The sequence below is a fragment of the Acomys minous genome (genome assembly GCF_964271855.1).
Source record: "Acomys minous genome assembly, chromosome: 4".
In the NCBI taxonomy this organism is placed as follows: domain Eukaryota; kingdom Metazoa; phylum Chordata; class Mammalia; order Rodentia; family Muridae; genus Acomys; species Acomys minous.
In genome coordinates this window covers 117,952,818-117,972,899 of record NC_140486.1, presented here as the reverse complement: position 1 = coordinate 117,972,899, position 20,082 = coordinate 117,952,818, and the positions used below count along the sequence as shown (strand labels likewise).

General features: G+C 49.2%; 2 protein-coding genes and 1 long non-coding RNA gene across 5 annotated transcripts in view; 2 read left to right on the top strand and 1 right to left on the bottom strand.

Moving 5' to 3' along the window:
* D2HGDH (D-2-hydroxyglutarate dehydrogenase) overlaps positions 1 to 20,082 on the bottom strand; it is a 338,149-nt gene that overhangs the window by 116,398 nt on the left and 201,669 nt on the right. The gene's annotated exons all lie outside the window — the stretch shown is intronic.
* LOC311596308 (putative sperm motility kinase W) lies at positions 803 to 2,106 on the top strand (the record flags this gene model as incomplete). Its single annotated transcript, XM_084779550.1, has 2 exons — positions 803 to 1,945; positions 2,014 to 2,106. The coding sequence occupies 2 exons, from the start codon at positions 803 to 805 to the stop codon at positions 2,104 to 2,106; spliced, it is 1,236 nt and encodes a 411-aa protein (XP_084635676.1).
* LOC311596157 lies at positions 6,871 to 13,785 on the top strand. Of its 3 annotated transcripts, XR_014778740.1 has the most exons (6): positions 6,874 to 7,071; positions 7,820 to 7,956; positions 9,220 to 9,349; positions 9,753 to 10,631; positions 10,718 to 10,891; positions 13,316 to 13,785. It is a non-coding gene; the product is annotated as an uncharacterized lncRNA (long non-coding RNA). The 3 variants fall into 3 exon arrangements; XR_014778738.1 differs by having other exon boundaries at positions 6,871 to 7,071; positions 9,220 to 10,631; XR_014778739.1 differs by having other exon boundaries at positions 6,871 to 7,071; positions 9,220 to 10,645.

Below are 20,082 nucleotides of genomic sequence, written 5' to 3'. Positions count from 1 at the left end.
CATGGCCAGAGCCTAGACCTAGGCCCCGAGCTCCATCACAGCTCCTCAGGAGAAGAATAACCTCAGGCCAAAGAGGCCTCTGAGGCTGCTTCCTCCCTTTGGGTGTTCACACCTAAGGTGGCCCTTTGATCCACACTGAAAGCAAGCCTCTGACCAGAAGCAGGACTAACAGGCTCAGGCTACTCAGAGGGGCCAAGAGCTCCCCCAGGCCTGGATCTTTCTGCCTTTGTTCCTCCTGCTCTGGAGAACACTAGACTGTAAAGGTGGCTTTGATTAAAAAAAAGAAAGAAAGAAAGAAGGAAAAAGAAAAAAGAAAAAAAACTGAAGACTTAGCCTCTCTCAGCAGGAGACTGGTTCAAAATGCCCCTCATCCTGGAAAAGGCAGAAAAGGATTGGGTGCTCAGCAGCATCCAGCAACAAAGGCCACTGAAGTACTTTGCAGGCTGGAGTTGCTGAAGAAGCAGAAGCTGTCTCTCTCTGCTGCACCGAAGCAGGAGCTGGCAGAGGCTAGTCTCCTTTTCACAAGAAGAGGAGAGCTCCCTGCGGCCTAGGGTGGACACAGCCAACTGCAGGCTGCTGCTGCTGCGATTGGTCCCTTTCTCCCTCTGACCTCACAAAGAGCCACTGTGAGGGGAGAATGGGGGCCCTGAATATAAGGCTGTGCCCGAGGCTGTGGTTTTGTCCCTACAGACAGACCAGAGAACTGTGTTTGGTGAACTGTGGGACTCCTTCACGGCTGTCTAGCGTTGTGGTTGTGGTTGTTGGTTGCTGTCTCACAGCAGAACGGTGACCAACTATTACCATGTCCAGGCATGCCGTTAAAAGCCTTCATTTCCATTACAGGATGCTCCTTCCTATTGGCCAGGGCACATATGGCTCGGTGAGACTGGCCCAGCACAAGCTCACGGGCACCCTGGTGGCCATCAAAACCATGACCAACAACAAGAGACGCCTGCGCTGGATCCTCTCAGAAATTGAAATCCTCGAGACCCTTGATCATCCCAACATCATCCGCCTCTTCCAGGTTCTAGAGACACGAAAATGCTACCACCTGGTAATGGAGTATGCCCCGGGAGGAAACTTGTACCAACTGGTAAGGGAGGAGGGCAGGCTGCAGGAGGAGGAGGCACGGAAAATATTCGGGCAGATAGTGGCAGCCATAAAACATTGTCATAGCATGGGCATCATCCATCGAGACCTGAAGCCTCAAAACATCCTAATTGATGAGGACGGGACAGTAAAAGTTATCGACTTTGGGCTGGCCACCAGGTCTAGAGCTGGCACTAAGCTCAAAGGCCAATGTGGTACCAAAGGCTTTTTTGCACCAGAGCTAGTGCATGATATTGCCTATGATGGCCGAAAGGCTGACATCTGGAGCCTGGGTGTGCTGCTCTTTTTTATCACCACTGGGCGTCTGCCCTTCTCCTGCAAACAGTGGTGTGAGACGGAGAAGAAAATAACTACTGCCTCCTATGACATCCCCACGTATATTTCGGGGCAACTGGAAAATTTAATCCACCAGATGCTGACAGTTGCCCCAGAGATGAGGCCTTCCATTGAAGAGCTGGAGAAACACCCGTGGGTGATGAAATTAGAACCAACCATGCCACAAGACAGCTACCCAGATTCCATGATTATAGACAAACTTTGTGATGCTGGTTTTGATGCCACCAAGATCAGGCGATCCCTGCAAGAAAAAACGTACGACGCAGCAATGGTGGCATACCTAATCCTTAAAGATCAGGCACGAAAGGGCCTTGAGCTTGGAGGTACCACCTCTGCCAAGCCAGTGAACCCTGGAGCTACGCCTCCCTCAACCCCACTCCATGCCTCTGTCTCTGGTCTTCCCCTCAAGCACATTGCCAGCACCCCCAACTTTGGCCTCTTCCATGCCCATTCCTCACGGCAGCCCCTGCCTGTAGCCCGGACACTCCCAGGGCAGAAGGTGACCAGAAGTGCCTCCCTTCCTGCCATTCCTCTATGTTCCTCCCAAAAGAACACCCCCACTTGTAGCCCTGCTGCCGCATCAAGAGCTGTGGCTGCCCCACAGGTCTTCGGCAGCATATTGGGAGAGGAAGCGCCCCTGCCACCGGGGCAAGACTCTGACACGGGAACAGCATCTCCCCCTCAGAACATCGGGTGCTTGCAGAAATTACGAAGAAGAATAGTGGCTTGCCTGTCTACATTCTGTTGTTTCCCTCGGACTCCCAGGACAAAAACCCGGCGGCCTGTGTTCACCCACAAAGTGGCTCCCATGAGAGAGGCAGGAGGTGGAGCCCAGTGACAAGGCAAGCAGGTAAGACAGGGTGCATCTGTGCTTTGCACTGCATTGTCTCTGTCCCCATGTCTTTGCATTGGAAAACTCTGGAAGCTATGCACTTCTGGATTCCCATGGGATGGTCAGCTGTCCTCCCACCCCAGCAGGCTCAAACCATGGACTTAGCATAGCACCTCAGGAAGGCATCTAGACGCTGCCTGACTCAACTGACCTAGCAGTAGACAGCGAGAGACTGTGGGCACAACCGCAGGGGGAAGGGGACTTTGGAGCTGCTGTCCATGGAGCTACCTGTCCCCAAGGTGCAGACACTCTGGCAGGGTCCAGGGAACTCAGAAAGACACTGGAACAGGGTATAGATGTGAGAGGGCGTGGCAGTAGAGGACCATAGTAGAGACTGGGACAAAAGACGGGAAGAGACAGAGGGCCATGGAGGCAGAGATGTGACAGCTGCCAGCATGTTGCTTGCATGGACACGCTGTCTTTCCTTGATAGTGCAGTGTTGGTGGACACCCAGGGGAAACTTTTGGTACTTTCAGGTGGGATGAAATATTGTCCTTAAATCTGAAAAGCACTTAGGCTGTCACAGTGGTGACAGTCCACACACGCAAAAGACACCAAGTGCGTGCTGCCCTGTGCACTGATGACTGGAAAGGCAGGAGCTGTGACGACAGAACAGTGGGAAATAAAGCAGACAGCCAGAAATGGAGGTCACAGCGCAACGCCAGAACACAGAGGCCATGTCCCATTGTGGGGTTCCGCCCTCTTTCACTGATACCTGTGTGTTTCAGAACCAGTGGTAACTCCAGGGAAGAAGTGACACCAGGCTGCCCTTCTGAACCAGGGTTGTCCTTTAGCGTCTGAAACATGTGTCCTCTCCTCCTCAGATGCTCAGTCACCCCAAGGGAACCCTTTCAGTGTTAGGTTTTCTTTCTCCTCTGACAAAAGGCACCAAGTGGCCCAGGTAGGACAAGCACCCTCTGCCTTTCTGTTCTGCCCTGCCGCCCCTGCTCTTCTCTCTAGACTTTTCCAGCTGGGATTCTGATTTCTCACACTGGGAAACTACTCCAAGGCTTCAGGACTGAGACTGCCCCAAGCAGGAGCCACAGTCACACAGCTGCGCAGCAGGGTCCTTCCCTCTTTGTCCCTGCCATAGTCGCAGAGCAGCAGGTCCTGCTTTGCTGTGCCTGGGAGCCCCCATACTCTGGGACACAGCATGGCCAGGCTCAGCCTGCTGCAGCTCCCAGCACTGTACATAGAGCCTCTGAAACGAGAAGCTTGCCCACGCAGAGCCCTGGGGCTTGCCTCTCTAGGTGGAGAGCTGCCAGTGGTCACGTGGGAGAGCAGCTAAGGAAGAGGCAGACTCAGGGAGCATCCACCATGTGTCTTCTTATCTCTCAGCTTTGTCTCTCGTCCTCTGTTCCAGGTGAAGTAGCAAGTGGGTTCTGAGGTAGCACCCCTGACTGAATGGTGCCTTTGGACATTTTGCTGTGACAAAACTTCATAACCAAAGGCCACGTGGGCACGAAAGGGTTTACGTTCACATGCATGTGCTCATGTGTTTAGCTATCCCTGAATGGAGCCTGTAGTAGGAACTCAAGGCAGGAACCTGGGGGCAGGGGCACAGGAGGAGTCCACGAAGGCTACTCCTTGCTGGCTTCTTCCTGACGGTTCACATGGCGTGTTTCCCACTGCTCAGCTGTGCTATCACCCAGAATGGCCTGAACACTCACACATCAGTCATTAGTCCTGAAAATGCATGCACCACACGCTTCCCCACACGCCAATCTGGCGCAGGCATTTTCTCAACCAGATTTTTACATCCCACATGGAACAAGGGACATAAAACCAACCAACACATGTGGGGAATAGGGAATCCCCGTAGAGCATGCCAGATACTCCTGGGTGCTCCCTTCTCTTCGCTCTTGGAACAGTAGAGGATCCGAACTCTTCTCCCTGCTCACTCTCGCTCATCCAAACTCAGGTGTCTCAGCTGCTCACCCCTCCATTATCATTCTAAGGCATCTGTTTATTTTCTGGGGTTGGTTGTCGCTGTCTTTACCCACGGAGGATGGTGATTAGAGCCATAGTGGATGCTAAGTTCAGACAGAACATAGTGTACACTGCCCAAGCCTACAGCATGAGACAAGCACAGGGGGCGAGGTAAGCTCCTGCCTCTCGCCACACTAAACTACGTGGTGTTCCGTTAGCTCCTGACGAACAACTCCCTGATACATGTGTTCAGATGCCTTGGCAATTCTTCATGGCCACTGCCTGTCTCAAGTGCAGCCTTTAGTCTCTCAGGAAAATGAAAAAGGTCCCATAAGTGTCTGCCATTCCTCCACCTCCACTCACTCCAGTAGTCCTACCTTCTCTGTCACCGAGAAGGCAACAACTTCTTCCCCAAGTCTCCCTCAGCCGTCCTTCTCAGTCATGTGGACCTGAACACCCTAGTGGAGGGCCTGCAGATACGACAGAGGGTGGCCCCGTGACCACTGTCACTGAATTTTTTAAAAATGTTGTGCTAGGAGTGGGCTCACAGTGTTAGCCATGCAGCCTGTTCCTCACTTCCTGGGCGGCACCTTCTCCGCTCCTCCTGTAGCGTCATGGCAGCAATTCTCCCCTTCCCAGGCCTGACTTCATCCTCACCTACAAGGGCTGAGGGTGAAGATTGGTGCTGAGACCTGACTCCAGCTTCCAGGCTGCCTTTGTGCAGTGGTGTGACCTCTTCCGGTGTCAGTTGACATTCGATAAACCTAGGGATGTGCTGGGCGCACACTAGGGGGCTGGATCCTGGGATCATTATTCTGATGGTCAAGCTGTCCACAAGGACGTGACCCTCTGACAGAGTCCAGGACTGTCGGGAGACAAACGTGGGGAGGTGAGTGGGCAGGAAACAGTTAAGAGTGGTAGTCAGGGAGTTGGAAAGCCCTGTGTCTGTGTTGAGAGCACTGCTGCGCCAAGTTGGAGGAAACAAAGAGATGAGACAGAGGACTTGAAAGCAGCCATGGGACACGCTGCCAGCACAAACGTCACTCATCACATCTGATGCCTCTCTGTGATCCTGTAGTGTTTATGGACAGCAAAAGGAAGTTTCTTGAAATTTAAGTTTTGGTGAAATGGTGCTCTCGATTCTCTCTTGGCTTTCAGGGCCTGAAGGTTTCATCACTCCCAACAGGGCCCAAGGCCTGTTTTGTCCACAGCTGTTGAACTGGTTTTTTTTAATGGGGGTTTTTGTTGTTGTTGTTTTGTTATAATAACTTTAATTTACCTTGCATTTTATAGACTATGAATGATTTTAAAGAGCACTTCCTTACTCCATCACGCCCAGGCAGTTGTTAAAGTAGGCAACAAGTATGTCAACAGCCTGAGTGTGGGCATCTTGTAAGGATTTCAGATCAATCTCTCACCAATGAACTTGGCAGCTTTTCTATCTTGTTTTTAACTCAATGGTACATCCATTCTGATGGTAACCTATGCAGCTAAGTCTCACCACATTTTGGAAAAATTCATGATGATTAGCAAATTAGTTAGCGCTGGCACGGAGCTGTACTCACTACACCAGTCGGCGTCAGACCCCGGAGTCAGTGCGGCTCTTTCCCATACCTCCCTCAGCACAGTGCGAGGCTCTTGATGAGCAAAAGGGAATGACACCCCACCCTCCTTCCAAAACACTAGAAAGTGCACCTGCCCTGTTGCACTACTGAAAGGGAAAGGTAGAAGATGAAGGGGCAGAACTCTGGGAAAGACGGAAGCCAGACACCGTCCTGAGAGGCGGTGACAATGGCTCCACCATTCTTTGCAAATTCCTCTAGGAGTTCCAGAGCAGCTGGAGACTCCAGGTCAACACTGACATCAGGAAGGCCGCCTGTTGCTCCGTGTCCCACCCAGACACTCAGTCTCCTTGTGGGAACCCTACCACTCTACAAGATTGATCATCGTACTTTGAAAATAAGACACTGAGTGGGGCAGGTGTGATGAGCACCCCAAATCCTCTCAGCCATGACCTGTTGCCCCTGTTCTCTTTGTAGATTCTCCACCTACCATTCTGATATTCAGCAAAGCAGTCCAGGAGGCCGGAAGATCCAAATGGAGTTGGTGGTGTTGCTGCCGCCACCGCTGCTGCTGCTGCCGCCACTGCTGCTAACACCACTGCTGCTGCTGCTGACACCACTGCTGCTGCCACTGCCACTGCTGCTAACACCACTGCTGCTGCCACTGCCACTGCTGCTAACACCACTGCTGCTGCCACCTGCCACTGCTGCTGCCACCACTGCTGCCACCACTGTTGCTGCTGTTGCTGCCACCGCTGCTGCTGCTGCTGCCACCACCACTATTGCTGCTGCTGCCACCACCACTGCTGCTGCTGTTGCTGCCACCACTGCTGCTGCTGCTGCCACCACCGCTGCTACTGCCACCACTGCTGCTCCCACCACCACTGCTACTGCCACCACTGCTGCTCCTCTGCCACGACTGTTGCTCCCACCACTTCTGCTGCCACCACCACCACTGCTGCCACCACTGCTGCTGCCACCACTGCTGCTGCTGCCGCCACCACTGCTGCTGCTACTGCTGCAACCAACACTGCTTCTGCTCCCACCACTGCTGCTGCCACCACTTTTGCTGCCACCACTGCTGGTCCCACCACTGCTGCTGCTGCTGCCGCCACCACCACTGCTGCTGCTGCCCTCAAAAATCTCGATTAAGTACTGGAAAGCATGAGCTTTCCGACTTCAACCAGGAACCTCCAGTCTCAGCGTGCATAGTGTGTGTGTGGACTTGAAACGAAAGACCCGGTGAGGAAAATGGGGTGGTATCTTGAGGCTTTCTCCCCCTTGCTGTCAGCCCCTTGCCATTGTTCCTTCTGCCTCACCCCATAATTGCTAGTAGTTCAGAAGGAACAGACCCTGAAGTACTGATTAGGACTGAGGGATCCCTGTGTGGCATGTCCCACACAGAGTCCTTTCGGCCCCTTCAAGGAGGACCTATTCTTTTTCATTCTTTGGAAACCCTGGGGTCTGAATTCCTCCTCTTGAATGTGGAGAGCTGCTTGCCACTTCCAACTTCCTTTTCTATAGTGATTAGAGCATGCAAATGGGAAATCCACTTAAAACAGTGTGTTGAGGTGCTAGACTTCCCTGGTGCCTACAGCCAGCGCAAGACAGGGCACCTGGATATAATCAGCTCTGTTTCTCTCACCCCCTAGACCTGGTGATCATCCATCACCTAAGAAAGACACAGTTTTCTGTGCTTCCTTCTCATTCACTTAGTCTTTTTTGAGTAGGTATGCCTGGGCTGAGTGTGGGCCTCGGTTCACCAGGAATATGGGCATGGCTTCAAATGTTCTGTGCTCTGTGCATTCTCTCTACTGGTTCATTTGGAGCACTTGGCCCCTGGGACTGTGTGTGTTTGATCCTTCCATGTGTTCATAAGTCTTCTGTCAGGAGTCCCTGTTCAGTTTCCAGCACTCAGGAGGATATGGGCGGCCTTATGTCAAGGTAGTCCTCTTCCCGTGGTTTCCCACTTCTTCTTCTTCCCCTGTAGCTCCTGGTGTTTCCCCACAAGCTGCTGCTGCCTGTGTCCACCTGGAAGGCCACGGGTCTCTGTCTGATGAACAGGAGATCATCACCACTGAGTCAAACAATCTTATTTGCATCATCACATGCATCTGAAGTATGGAGGTGAGTGGTAACCAGGGGTGTGACACCTTCTCTTCCCTGGCTGTCACTGTCACGAGTGACATAGGTCTTTCACTTCAATAAGTAGACCCACATTCCTTCTGAAGATGGGGCTTGCACAGGGCCACCTAGACAGAGGTCCTGACTTTTCAGGTCACTGGTGATTCCTTAAACGTGAGAGATCTGTGTGTGCAGCTCAAACAGGGATGCTTCCTGCCTTAATCTTCACCCCAGCTTCAGCCAGGATGCTGCTCACTAGTGTTCTCCAGGTGGGATGGTGCTATGAGAGAAGCGAGAGCTTCTCAGGATGCCTCTCAGGATACTTGGTACTCCATGGAAAGTCCTTCCTGGAGGGATGCTCAGGGTCTCTGAAAGCTCCTCTTTGCTGCTGCACTGACAGAGATGTCCCTCAGATCCTTGACAGAACTCCATGATGGGGATGCTTATAGTTTTCTTGGAGATCAGAGGATCAGAGGGAGTGAGGCTTTGTGGTCCCCCAGGGCATGTATTGGAGCCAGAGCTTCATAGTTATCATCTGACTAAGAGAATCATGAGACAAGTGGCCTCTGTGGTATGTGCATTGTCCTAGAGTCAGTGTTACTATCTCCACCAAACTCTTCTAGTGCCATTGTCACTACACTGTTCTCCCTTATACTGTCAGGCTACACTCCATTATCACAATGAAGTCTAGGGACAAGCGCAAGGCAGCTAGGCATGCCATACCTGCAGTCAAGAGAGGAAGAAATAGATGCCTGTGTGTAAGCTTGCTTGCTTGTGCTCCCCTAGAGCACTCCCATCTGATGAAGTCTGGGACCCAGGCCTAGGGAATGGCCCCGCCCTAACCAGATGGGTTTTCCAGTATCAGTTGAGGTAATCAAATCACTCCTCTACAGACATGCTAATAGGGGAACTTCTGCTAGCCCATTCCTCTGTGAAGACTCTCTTCCCAGGTCACTGTCAGCCACCCAAGTTGAGAGTTCACATTAAGCAGCACAAATTGCTCCCAGTGGACATCACATCTCCCTACATTGAAAACTGTCACACCCAAGGCCAGAGACTTAGCCTCTTGCTGGCCTAGGCTCCAAGCCCACATCCAGCACAATGTTCTCCCTTGTTCCTTCAGATCTCCCTCCACCCCATAATATGTGACTCTGTCTACACTCAGCCAGCAGCTCATCACTGGGATGTCTCCACTGCGTCCTGGACTAGACATAAGCTTTCCCAGCAGACTGTGCTGCCTTCAACTCAGTCCTTTCCTCTTTGCAGCTCTGCCAGTCCCATTCCCACTCGTGACACCCCTCCTGCCATGAAAGGTTAGCCACTGGTCAGCCCTTCAGCCCATGTTCCTCCTACTAGCCTGGGCTTAGAAGACTCGGTCCATTTCAGCTCCATCGAGGTTTGTATGATGCTCACAAGTGAGACTCTTTTAGACAGATGGTCTGGCTCTGAGAGCTTAGGACCTTGCCATGCATTTTTAATTATTTACACCTTCACTCAGTTATTCACCTAGTCACCTATTCTTCCTCTTCCCTGTCTCTCTATGTGTGTGTCTCTCTCTCTGAAACTCTTTCTCTATTTCTCTGACATTTTGTGAGTCTGTGTGTGTGTGTGTGTGCATGTGTGTGTACGTGTGTGTGAGTGTGTGTGTACGTGTGTGAGTGTGTGTGTGTGTGTGTGTGTGTGTGTGTATGAGAGCAATGTGTTATAGCGTGTGGAGGTCAGAGGATAACTCTATGGAGTCATTCTCTGTGACCAAGTTCAAGGACACCGAAATTGAACTCTCCTGCTTCCTCCAAAAGTTTTTGCAGGTGAAGAATTTGTGGACATGAGGCAGAGCCAGGACTTGCTGGAGAAGTCGCTGCCTGGTCTGGGGAGTGGGAGCCTCGGCCTTGGCGCACCCGGGTGCTGTTCTCCATCCTTGGATGCCAGTCAGGACAGCAAGATCGTCTCTGTCCCTCAGAGTTGCCTTGGTTGTTGATCTGGGGGATTCTCCCCTCTCAGCTTAGCTCTCTCACTCACTCTCACTGACTCTTAGCCTCCCTGTTCATTTGCCCTCTTCTTTATGCCTACGGGTACTTTAACAGACCTTTCTGTGCCTGTGACAGTAAGAATGTCACGTGCTGGGACATGGCTTCCCACATTAGCATACACAGAGTGCTCACATAAGGTTGCTCTTATTTCCCTGTGAGGAGAGCAAGCCAGTAACTCCAGTGCATACTCAGAGTTGGGAAGAAACTGAAGCCTGTTCGGCCACAGTGTGGTTCCTGAGCCTAGAAGCTCCTGGTCCCACTATCCAAGCTTCTTGCTTTATTCCATATTGGCACCTTTGCCATTCCTTTCTCGGCAGTGCCAACAAAACCCTCAATAGAAAAAGCTGGAACCCAGAAAGCTAGGGGCAGGGTTTCCTGCAGGATCTTGTCCCACGGTCTTCAGACTTCCTTAGCTACCCTCACCATTAAATACTATCCCACATCTCTCCACAGGGCGTGCCTGCTCCATGCTCGGCACTCTGTGAGGAGGATTGGAGCAAGTGTCAAATGAAAGACATTCAGGCCCTAGGATCTACAGGAAGTCTGAGTCAGACCCCTAAGGCTCTGGGGAAACTCTCACCCTCTCAGTGGCATCTTCGTCTGCTGTAAATGACCAACAGACTGTTCAACTAGGAACGCTCCTCTGAGGTGATGAAGACCAGGTAGAGCATGAGTCCACAGAAGGAGTCGGCTCAGAGGTTTACCACCCTGACTCTTTCAATTCTGGTTTCTAGGGCACACTAAGCAATCCTGAGTCCTTGCTCCCGGAAGACAGGTCAAGGTGTTGCTGTCAGGACTGGTGACACCACCCACTAAGATCAAAATCAGATCACCCCTCACAAAGGCTTTCCTCAGTCTCCTCTGACAGACAGATCAGAAGGTCCCATGGATGTCACCTTTCGAAGCAGGTAGGATGGTCCTCCTGGAGGCCCTTAGTTTCTAATAGTAACACAGTGGGTTCTCAACAGCTGTGACAGGAGAGGGCCGCCAATGGACCTCAGTCTAGAGTTCCCCCCAGCAGAGCTGAGGCCCCGGAGTTTTGCTTTCAGGAGGCAGCAGGGGGAGATGTCTGTATTGGTGAAAGGAGCATCCGACAAGCTGTCTCAGGTCTCAGGACCTGTAGCCAAGGCCTCAGTTACAAAAAATCCTAAAGCGTGACTGTTATATATCTTCCCTCTAAGATTAGTGTTATGGGGCTGCTGAGAGAGACTTCCTTTGTATACCTAGCCACAAGAGGAGACCCCATTTCAACTCCACTCCTTTCTGCCTCCCTTCTAGTATTCTTTGCAAGGACATGCTTTGGGAATGTGGCCCACGGTCCTGGGTGGGGCTAGGAGGTGGACACATGGCTGCATATAGCCAATCCTAGCACTCTAACTGGAATTGTCCTGGGGGATGGCAGCCTTAGGACTCTGTGCTCCAGGGCCTTCCAGGAATCACATAGACACTCTTGCTAGAATCACAATCCAATGCTCCTAAATGGTCAGTATATGGAAGGACAGGGTACTCAGTGTGGTCTAGGCACTGTGCCTGCGCCTGTGTCTGTGCCTGCGCCTGTGTCTGTGCCTGCGCCTGTGTCTGTGCCTGCGCCTGTGCCTGCACCTGTGTCTGTTCCTGTGCCTTTGCCTGTGTAGGTTCCTGTGTCTGTGTCTGTGCCTGTGACTCTGCAGAGTTACACTGTGTCCTTGTGAGAAAAAGGAAAACAAGGCCAAGTAAGGTCTGTCCTGAGGATGATGGCCAAGGCCACACCCCAACCAATCAAGGCTCACAGGAAAGAGCCTGTTTCGAAGCCCTGCTGGACCTGCCCCAGAGCCAGGACTTGTGCTCCTTCCTCTGGTTTTGAAGCCTGCTCCCATTAGACACACCCACTCTAGTCATTCTCACTGCCCTCCCCTTGGGACAGTCTGGCCAAGGCAGCTTGCACTGCTCTCTCCTTCTTTGTAACACAAGCAGGCTCTTGCCATGTCCAGGGTCCTAACAGAGCTGCTGAGTGACCTGCTTCCTCTGCACAGCTAAGGGCTTTCATGGCTGCCTTCCCTTGCAGCCCTGCAAGCATTCTTCTTTTTCTTACACTTTCCCTGTCAGACCAGGGCTGTCAGTCTTCAGGGATTCCTGCATCATGTCCTTGTCATTTTGATGTGAGCCCAGGCAACAACTCCATTCATTGCACACAGCAGCTAAACCTCACCTCATTTTTCCCTGGCCTCAGCAGGCCTACTGCCATCCTGCTCAGGGGACATACTCCAATGTCTCAGTTCTCCAAGGCCCAGTGGATGAGCTGACACTTGGAAGGAGAGCAGAGGTGAAAGATCCTCCCTTGAGCATCCTAAGGAAGTTCTAGCCATAGAGACACAAGTAAAGGGGGGTCCTCTCTGTGAGCTGGCCTTGATGGGTCACTATGTCCTCCGAGGATGTGAAGCACTGAGACGGGGACCCTACATCATGGCAGTGGTCCATGCTTTCTCCCAGCACAGTGCTGTGTCGTTCTAGATCTCTCCCGAGAGATGGTCTCCTTCTCCCATAGGCCTGAGCTGGCTTGGCTGCTGCATAAGCTGGGAGACGAGCATGCTCCATAGAAGGGAGCCTTCTTCTGGGCCAAAGGGAGCCACTGACCACCTGCCTGCTTCTTCCTGCCGCCTGGAGAGCCCAGGATCTTGTCAGTTATTCAGGTGTGGAGCCACTGGGCTAGAACCAGTGAAGTTTCTGGTGCAGAAGGCCTCCATTTCCTGTACACTCTGCCCTCCTCCCTACCACCCTGCTTTCTGACATCCAAGAATGCTCTGCTGCTCTTTGACCTATCCCACCCCTTGGAGAACACAGTCTGGCTGGTTCTTAGCACATCCTGTGGTGAGCTTTCCCTACTGTCCTGGCAGGGTTTGTATTCTGCTCTGTCCATGCAAACTCTCGTAACACTCAAGTTAACACTCTACAGAGAAGATGCATTCGGGAAAGTGTCGCACTGCTGTCCTCTGCTGTCTTGCTCCCCTGCGCCTTACACCTGACAGGAATCTTCTCCGCAAGAGTTGCTCCATCTTTCTGGTCTTTTTGACAGTTGGCATTCGTTTTCCTGTCTTCTAGCAGTGACTCTGTGTCTTTTAGCTGGCTGCCTACCTCATTCTCCTCAGTTGTTTGCTGGGTAGAACCTCAGATCGCAGTCCTCCCTGATGGGCTATCAGCATTTACATACAGCTTGCAGGAAGAGTCCTTGCATTGACACAGTGTTAGAGTGCCTGGGAAGGGCAAGGACAGGTGGGTAGGAGCTGGGGACATATCTTCTGCAAGGCAACCTCACTCCCCTTACCTTATGACAGCTGATTCATTTTTCTCTCCAGATCTCACCCACTGATACTCAGCATCTTGCCCTCACCGATGTCCACAGCTTAGCAGATGGATTGCAACAAAGTAGCCTGGCTACTGTAAAGATGAATCACATCCTTAGATACTACTCGAATAGCATAGAGAGGAAGAGAACAATACAAGGATCCCTGGCTCATCGAGAATTCCCGCATCCACTTTGCATCAGTCCAGTTGGCGCCTGACCAACTGAAGAGTTTACTTCAGAATCCTAGGAGAAGCAGAGGTCCATGCTGCACAGAAGCAGCCTCATGATAAAGCTGCTACTTTCAGGACTGTGTATTCGAAACACTTGTATGTCTGTGGATACCAGCTTGAGGGGTCCTCCGTCCAAATACCCATGGTCCTTCTCTTATACCTCATTTGGTATAACATTCCAAGTATAGACATTGTGAGTGTTTTGTGCTGCTTGTGGCCTGACCAGGGCTGGATATAGGCTCAAACTATGGTTGGCATTAAAGGTCAATTTATGTTGCTTTATGTTTCTTGACCCTTTTCATTCTGGGTTAATTGGGAACAAGGCACAGAGCCTGCTCTTTCCAACCTCCACACTATGAAGTTCAGAATCCCACAGCTCAGAACAGTAAAGATGTCACCATGGGAAGAACTCAACGGGGAAGACTCCTGACATAAGATTTACCAGATATATACATCTAAAACTTGGAAATGTAGACTTAGGTTTTTGATTTTATTTAGGGTCCTTAAATTCCTCTACCTCCATCTCAACCCACTGATCTGAGGAAGAGGAGTGGAAAGGTTAGTAACAAAGTGGGTTAGGAACCTCTTAAGATATAGTTGTAGGTGGTGAGTCCAGTCTTTGTGCTCAGGACACCAGCAATCCAGCAAAGAGCAAAGGGCAGCAGCAAAGGCACAACTTAGTGAAAACTTAGACCTAACTGGCATGAGTCAGCGGGAGGGGCAAGACTCAGAGGGAGTGCACAAGAACTTCTCTGGAGAGTTTCTCTCTGTGAAGGCAAGCGGAGAAAATTCAAAGCCAGCGAAGCAATGGGAACCATTGCAAAGTGGACTGATGCAAACGTGTTGTCTCAGTGTCTGTGGGCTCCTATTTATCCCCTCTCAGACTACACACAAAAATGTTTTTCCAGCTAGCAAAAACCACACCCGAGGGCTGGAGAGATAGCTCAGATGTTAAGAGCACTGGCAGCTCTTCCAGAGGTCCTCAGTTCAATTCCCGGGAAACACATGATATAACCATCTATAAATAAGATTTTTGTGCCCTCTTCTGGTGTGCAGGAAGAACATTTTATACACAATAAATAAATAAATCTTTTTAAAAACCCATACACCTTACACGAGATAGCATACAGCAAAATATCATGTGTCCTCTCATGAGTCAGTTTCCAGCTGACAAATATGTCTGTTTTCAGTGGTGGAAAAACATCACCAATACCTATACTTGAGGCCAAAATAAAAAGCATATTCCTATGACCCAGGTGAGCTGTCAAAGAAAACAGAAACTTCCACCACACAGCAACATTTAACTTGCAGAAAGTCTTCTTCCATGGATTCCCACAGTAGAAAATGGGGGTGGTGCCAAAAAATAGGGGCTAGACCATCACCACGTCACCATGGCACTGCCTCAGTGGGATGAGGGCAGCGTGTGGAGAATGACAGTGCAGGGATGCTGGGCAGGACCAGTGCTACTAGGGTGGTGTAGTGAGTGGTTCGAGGAGGTGCTGCCATCACTCCATCTTCTCCATCTAGGAAGAAAGCAAGAGGAAAGTGTGAGGCACTGTGGAAGAGGTGATCTCGGCCCTAGGAATCTCAGGCTAGGTCTCAGTTTACCAGGCTGGAAAGGGTCATGTGCATCTGAACAGGAGGTACACATTCAGGGATGGCACCAAGGACAGAGGAGTCAGAACTGGGCCTATGAGAGCATTGTATTTGACATTTTGCATAATGACAGCACATGGGCAGGAGGTCATACCACTTTCAGGAACATGCACTGGGCTGGCATAGAGGGATTCTCTGGATGGTAGGGGATTGGATGGGTGTACAGGAGGGCTAATAGCCCAGGCGAAGTAGAGGCCAGACACTGAATTCATAGAGCAGACAGCATGACACAAGTGGCCACACAGCTGGATGAAGGGGGCTTGGTTTCTACTCAAGGAAGCAGAACCACAGCAGCGCCTGCCAGAGCCCTGACTCCTGTACTCGCTGTTCCAGCTGCTTTTCTCTCTAGCAAATAACAAAGCAGTAAGAAGCCCTAGTCTTGCCTGACAGCATCATGTGGGGTTATGTTGCATTCCAGCCAGGGCATCCAAGGACCTATACTACTCCTACCTATGGGATGGCCCTAGGGGCAAGGGCACCATCTCCTCCCTAGGCCTGGTCTCATGACCACTCCCACACCTCCCACCTCCCACAGATTAGGAAAATCATTTTTATCCGATGGTGCCCTGCCCTTAGATTCAAAATCAAGCCTGTCAGTCCAAAAGCATCTAAGCCAGGCCACTTACTCCCCTCTTCCTGCTGGCTATCTCCTGGTCAGACACTTTCTTTGTGGTACTGAAGAGCCATGGAGAACCGTTAGACAACCTCAAAGTCCCCATGAGGCTCCATCGGGGTGCTCACGCACTGAGAAGACCATAAGATTTACTGGAGGACTGCTCGAAAAGTAGACACTGGGTCCCCGCACAGAGAAAAGTAGATGCAAGCTTCCATGGTTCTAGGAGGTTGCACCCTGTTCAACAGAGCTTGCCCAGCTAGTACTTCAACCACTGCATGATATGCCCAAGCCTCAGTCTTAAAGTGCTGGGTATATCCAGCAAGCTGTCTGCCCTCTTCCAGGTTGATTTGTTCCATCTCCTTTTCCAAAACTAGCCTATGTCCTCACTGTCTCTAATGGACAGCACCAAGGTGTCTCTGCTGTACCCTGCTGACAATATAATCTAATGGAACAACGCCCACGCTGCTGAACAAAAAAAGTCAACAAGCAACATTCAGGAACATTTTCACAAACCAAGCACAAACTGGTGAGAAAGAAGCAAGGAAGAACAATCCTGTTGATGATCCTTGCAAAACAGAAACTACAAATAAGGAGGTCAAAAGAACATATCTAAAGAAACAGTTGAGACACTGTAGAAACTAAAGATGTTTCTAGCTGATGTAATGCGCTCTTGAACTTGTTTGCTAGGGCATTCCACATTATAAAAATGGCTACATTTGCCTGTGTGGTCTGCTGATAAAACTCCATCTGATTTGAGATTTGTTACATTGCCACATACTGAGAACTTTTTCACATTAAAGCACAAGAGTCCTCAAACAGACAATTCTGAAACATCAAACAGTCCTACCAGAGGTGTTGGCACAGGCCACTCAACTAAGCACTAAGGAAAGAGGAGGTGGCAGATCATTGATATTGAGGTCAGTGTCGTTTACATATCAAGTTTCAGTAAGCCAGAGCTGTGTAGTGATGCCCTGATTCAAAACACAAAAACAAAACCCAATAAGGTCAACTCCACCAAAGAAAACACAGGATAGAGGTAATCTCACTACAACACTACACAAAACCAAAAGAAAACAACAACAAAACCAAAAGAAAACAAGCACAGCCACACAATATCACCACCAACTCCACAATACAAGGAACTAACAATCCCTGGTCACTAATATCTCTCCACATCAACGGCCTCAACTCTCCAGGCAGAAGACACAGACTAACAGAATGGCTAAAGAAACAGGATCCAACATTTTGCTGCATTCAAGAAACACACCTCAGCAACAAAGATAGACATTATCTGAAGGTAAAGGGCTAGAAAAGGGTTGTCCAAGCAAATGGACCCAAGAAGCTTACTGGAGTAGCCATTGTAATATCTAATAAAATAGACTTCCAACTAAAATTAATCAAGAAAGATGAGGAATGACACTTCATTCTCATAAAAGAAAAAATTCACCAAGATGACATCACAATCCTGAACATCTATGCCACAAATACAAGGGCACTCGCATTCGTAAAAGAAGAGCTCTCAAAGCTTAAGTCACACATCGATCCCAACACATTAGTAGTGGGAAACTTCAACATCTCACTCTCACCAGCAGACAGATCATCGAGGCAGAAACTAAGTAGAGAAATAATGAAGGTAACAGAGCTCATGAATCAAGTGGACCTAACAGATACCCACAGAACTTCTCACTCATACACAAAAGGATATACCTTCCTCTCAGCACTTCATGGAACCTTCTCCAAAATTGGCCATATAGTCAGTCACAAAGCAAGCCTACACAAATACAAAAAAACTGAAATAATCCCTTGTATATTATCAGACCACAAGAGACTAAGGCTAAACTTAAACAACAATAGAAATAATAAAAGGCTTATACGCACACATGGACACTGAAAAATGCTCTCCTCATTAGCAGCTGGGTCAGTAATTAAAGGCTTCCTAGACCTCGATGAAAATGAAGGCACAACATACCCAAGTTTAAATCAAATCCATTGAAATCAGGGACAAGACAAGGCTGCCTACTCTCTATACATCTTTTCAATATAGGACTTGAAATCCTAGCTAGAGCAATAAGACAAGAAAAGAGATGAAGAGGATACAAATTAAAAAGAAAGAAGCTAAAGGGTCACTATCTGTGGATGATATAGTAATATCCATAAGTGACCCCACAAATCCTACCAAGGAACTTCTACAGCTATTAAATATCTTCAGCAAAGAGTGGATACAAAATCAACTTTTAAAAAGTATCTCTCTGTATACAAAGGACACACAGGCTGAGATTGAAATTAGGGAAACTACACAATTCACACTAGCCACAAATAACATAAAGTATCTCGGTATAATTCTGTTGGCTCTGTTTCTTAACAATTAAACTTTATTATACAATCCAACTAGCATAAATAAGAAGGAAAAAAAAAGGTTAAAAGGACAAAAGAGTGAACCTTCCGGTATCTGTTCCACGGAACATGTCCTTAGGTGTCTCTCTCGCCCGCGTGCTGGTCCAGCCTGGTTGCTGCTCTCTACATGCTGTCTCTGGGCTGAACTTGTTGTTCTCTCTTCCCCACCTCCCCAGTCACATGCAAAGGGTGGTCTCCTTCTCCTGTCCAGGGTCAATTAGGAGAACAATAGCCACAGTGGGGTTCCCAGGTCTGCTTCCTGAATTCCAAGCCCAGGAAGGCTCCAAACAGTCTCTCACAAGGTATTCATGGGGTGCCCCAAGGGTAAAGCCTGCCAAGACTGCTTCCACCTGTGACAAAGCTTAATCTTTCCCACATAATTCTAACCAAAGAAGTGAAAGACTTATATGAAAAAACTTCAAGGCTCTGAAGAAGAGAATTCAAGAAGATATCAGAAGATGGAAAGATCTACCATGCTCATGGATCACAGACTCAACATAGTAAAAATGACCATCTTACCAAAAGCAAACTACAGAGTCAATGCAATCCCTACCAAAATACCTACACATTTTTTTGCAGACCTTGAAAGATCAACTTGAACTTCATATGGAAAAACAGAAAGCCAGAATAGTTAAAACAATCTTGAAAAATAAAAGATGTTCCAGACAACTTCCTGAACAGAAAGAACACCAACAGCTCAGCCTCTAAGATCAACAATTGATAAATGGGACCTCATGAAACTGAAAAGCTTCTTAAGGCAAAGGACACTGTCAACAGAACAAAATGACACCCTACAGACTGGGAAAAGCTTTTCACCAACACTACACATGACAAAGGGTTAATGTCCAAAAAAACAAAGAACTCAAGAAATTAAACACAAACCAAATAATCCTATTAAAAAATCAGCATGGAACTAAACAAAGAATTCTCAACAAAGGAACATAGAATGGCCAAGAAACACTTGAAGAAATGCTCAACATCCCTAGTCATCAAGGAAATGCAAATCAAAATGACCCTGACATTACTCCTTACAACAATCAGAATGATTAAGGTCAAAATCTCAAGTACTATATAGGCCTAGTGAGATTGCACCCTTGTACAACCATTTTGGAAATCAATCTGTCACTTTCTTAGAAAATTGGGCATAGTTCTACCTCAAGGCCTAGTATACCACTCCAGGGTATATACCTGAAAGATGTTCCACCATACAACATGGACATTTGCTCAACTATGTTCATAGCAGCCTTATTCGTGATAGCCCAGAATCTGGAAACAACCTAGATGTCCCTCAACCAAAGAATGGATAGAGGAACTGTGGAACATTTACACAATGGAATACTTACTACTCAGCTATTAAAAACAAGGAAATCTTGATATTTGCAGGTAAATGGGTGGAACTAGAAATGGTCATCCTTAGGGAGATAACCCAGACCCAGAAAGACACACATGGTTTATACTCACTTATATGTGGATGTGAGCACCGACATAAATGCCCTCTTAGAGACTCCACCCAGTGAGGCATCGGGACAGAAGCTGGATCTCCAAGCCTGGCTCTGGGCAGAGTGCTGAGAGGTGTATGGAAGAGTGGAGCCAGAGAAGGACCAGGGAGGGGTCAGGAGCTCCACAGATCTGGACACAGGGCCTGCACAAATGGATGCCCCAACCAAGGGCAACGCATGCAAAGAACATAGACCTCCTGTTCAGATGGAGCCTAAGGACAGCTAATTCTCCACATGTATGGGAGGAGAAGGGGCTTCTGCTGAACCTCTGACATGCACTCTGGTGCCCACGATTTGATCACTGCCCCTTTGGCTGAACAACCTTGATGGCTCACAGGGGAAGGTGATGTAGGCTTTCTTCATGAGACCTGATAGGTTGTGG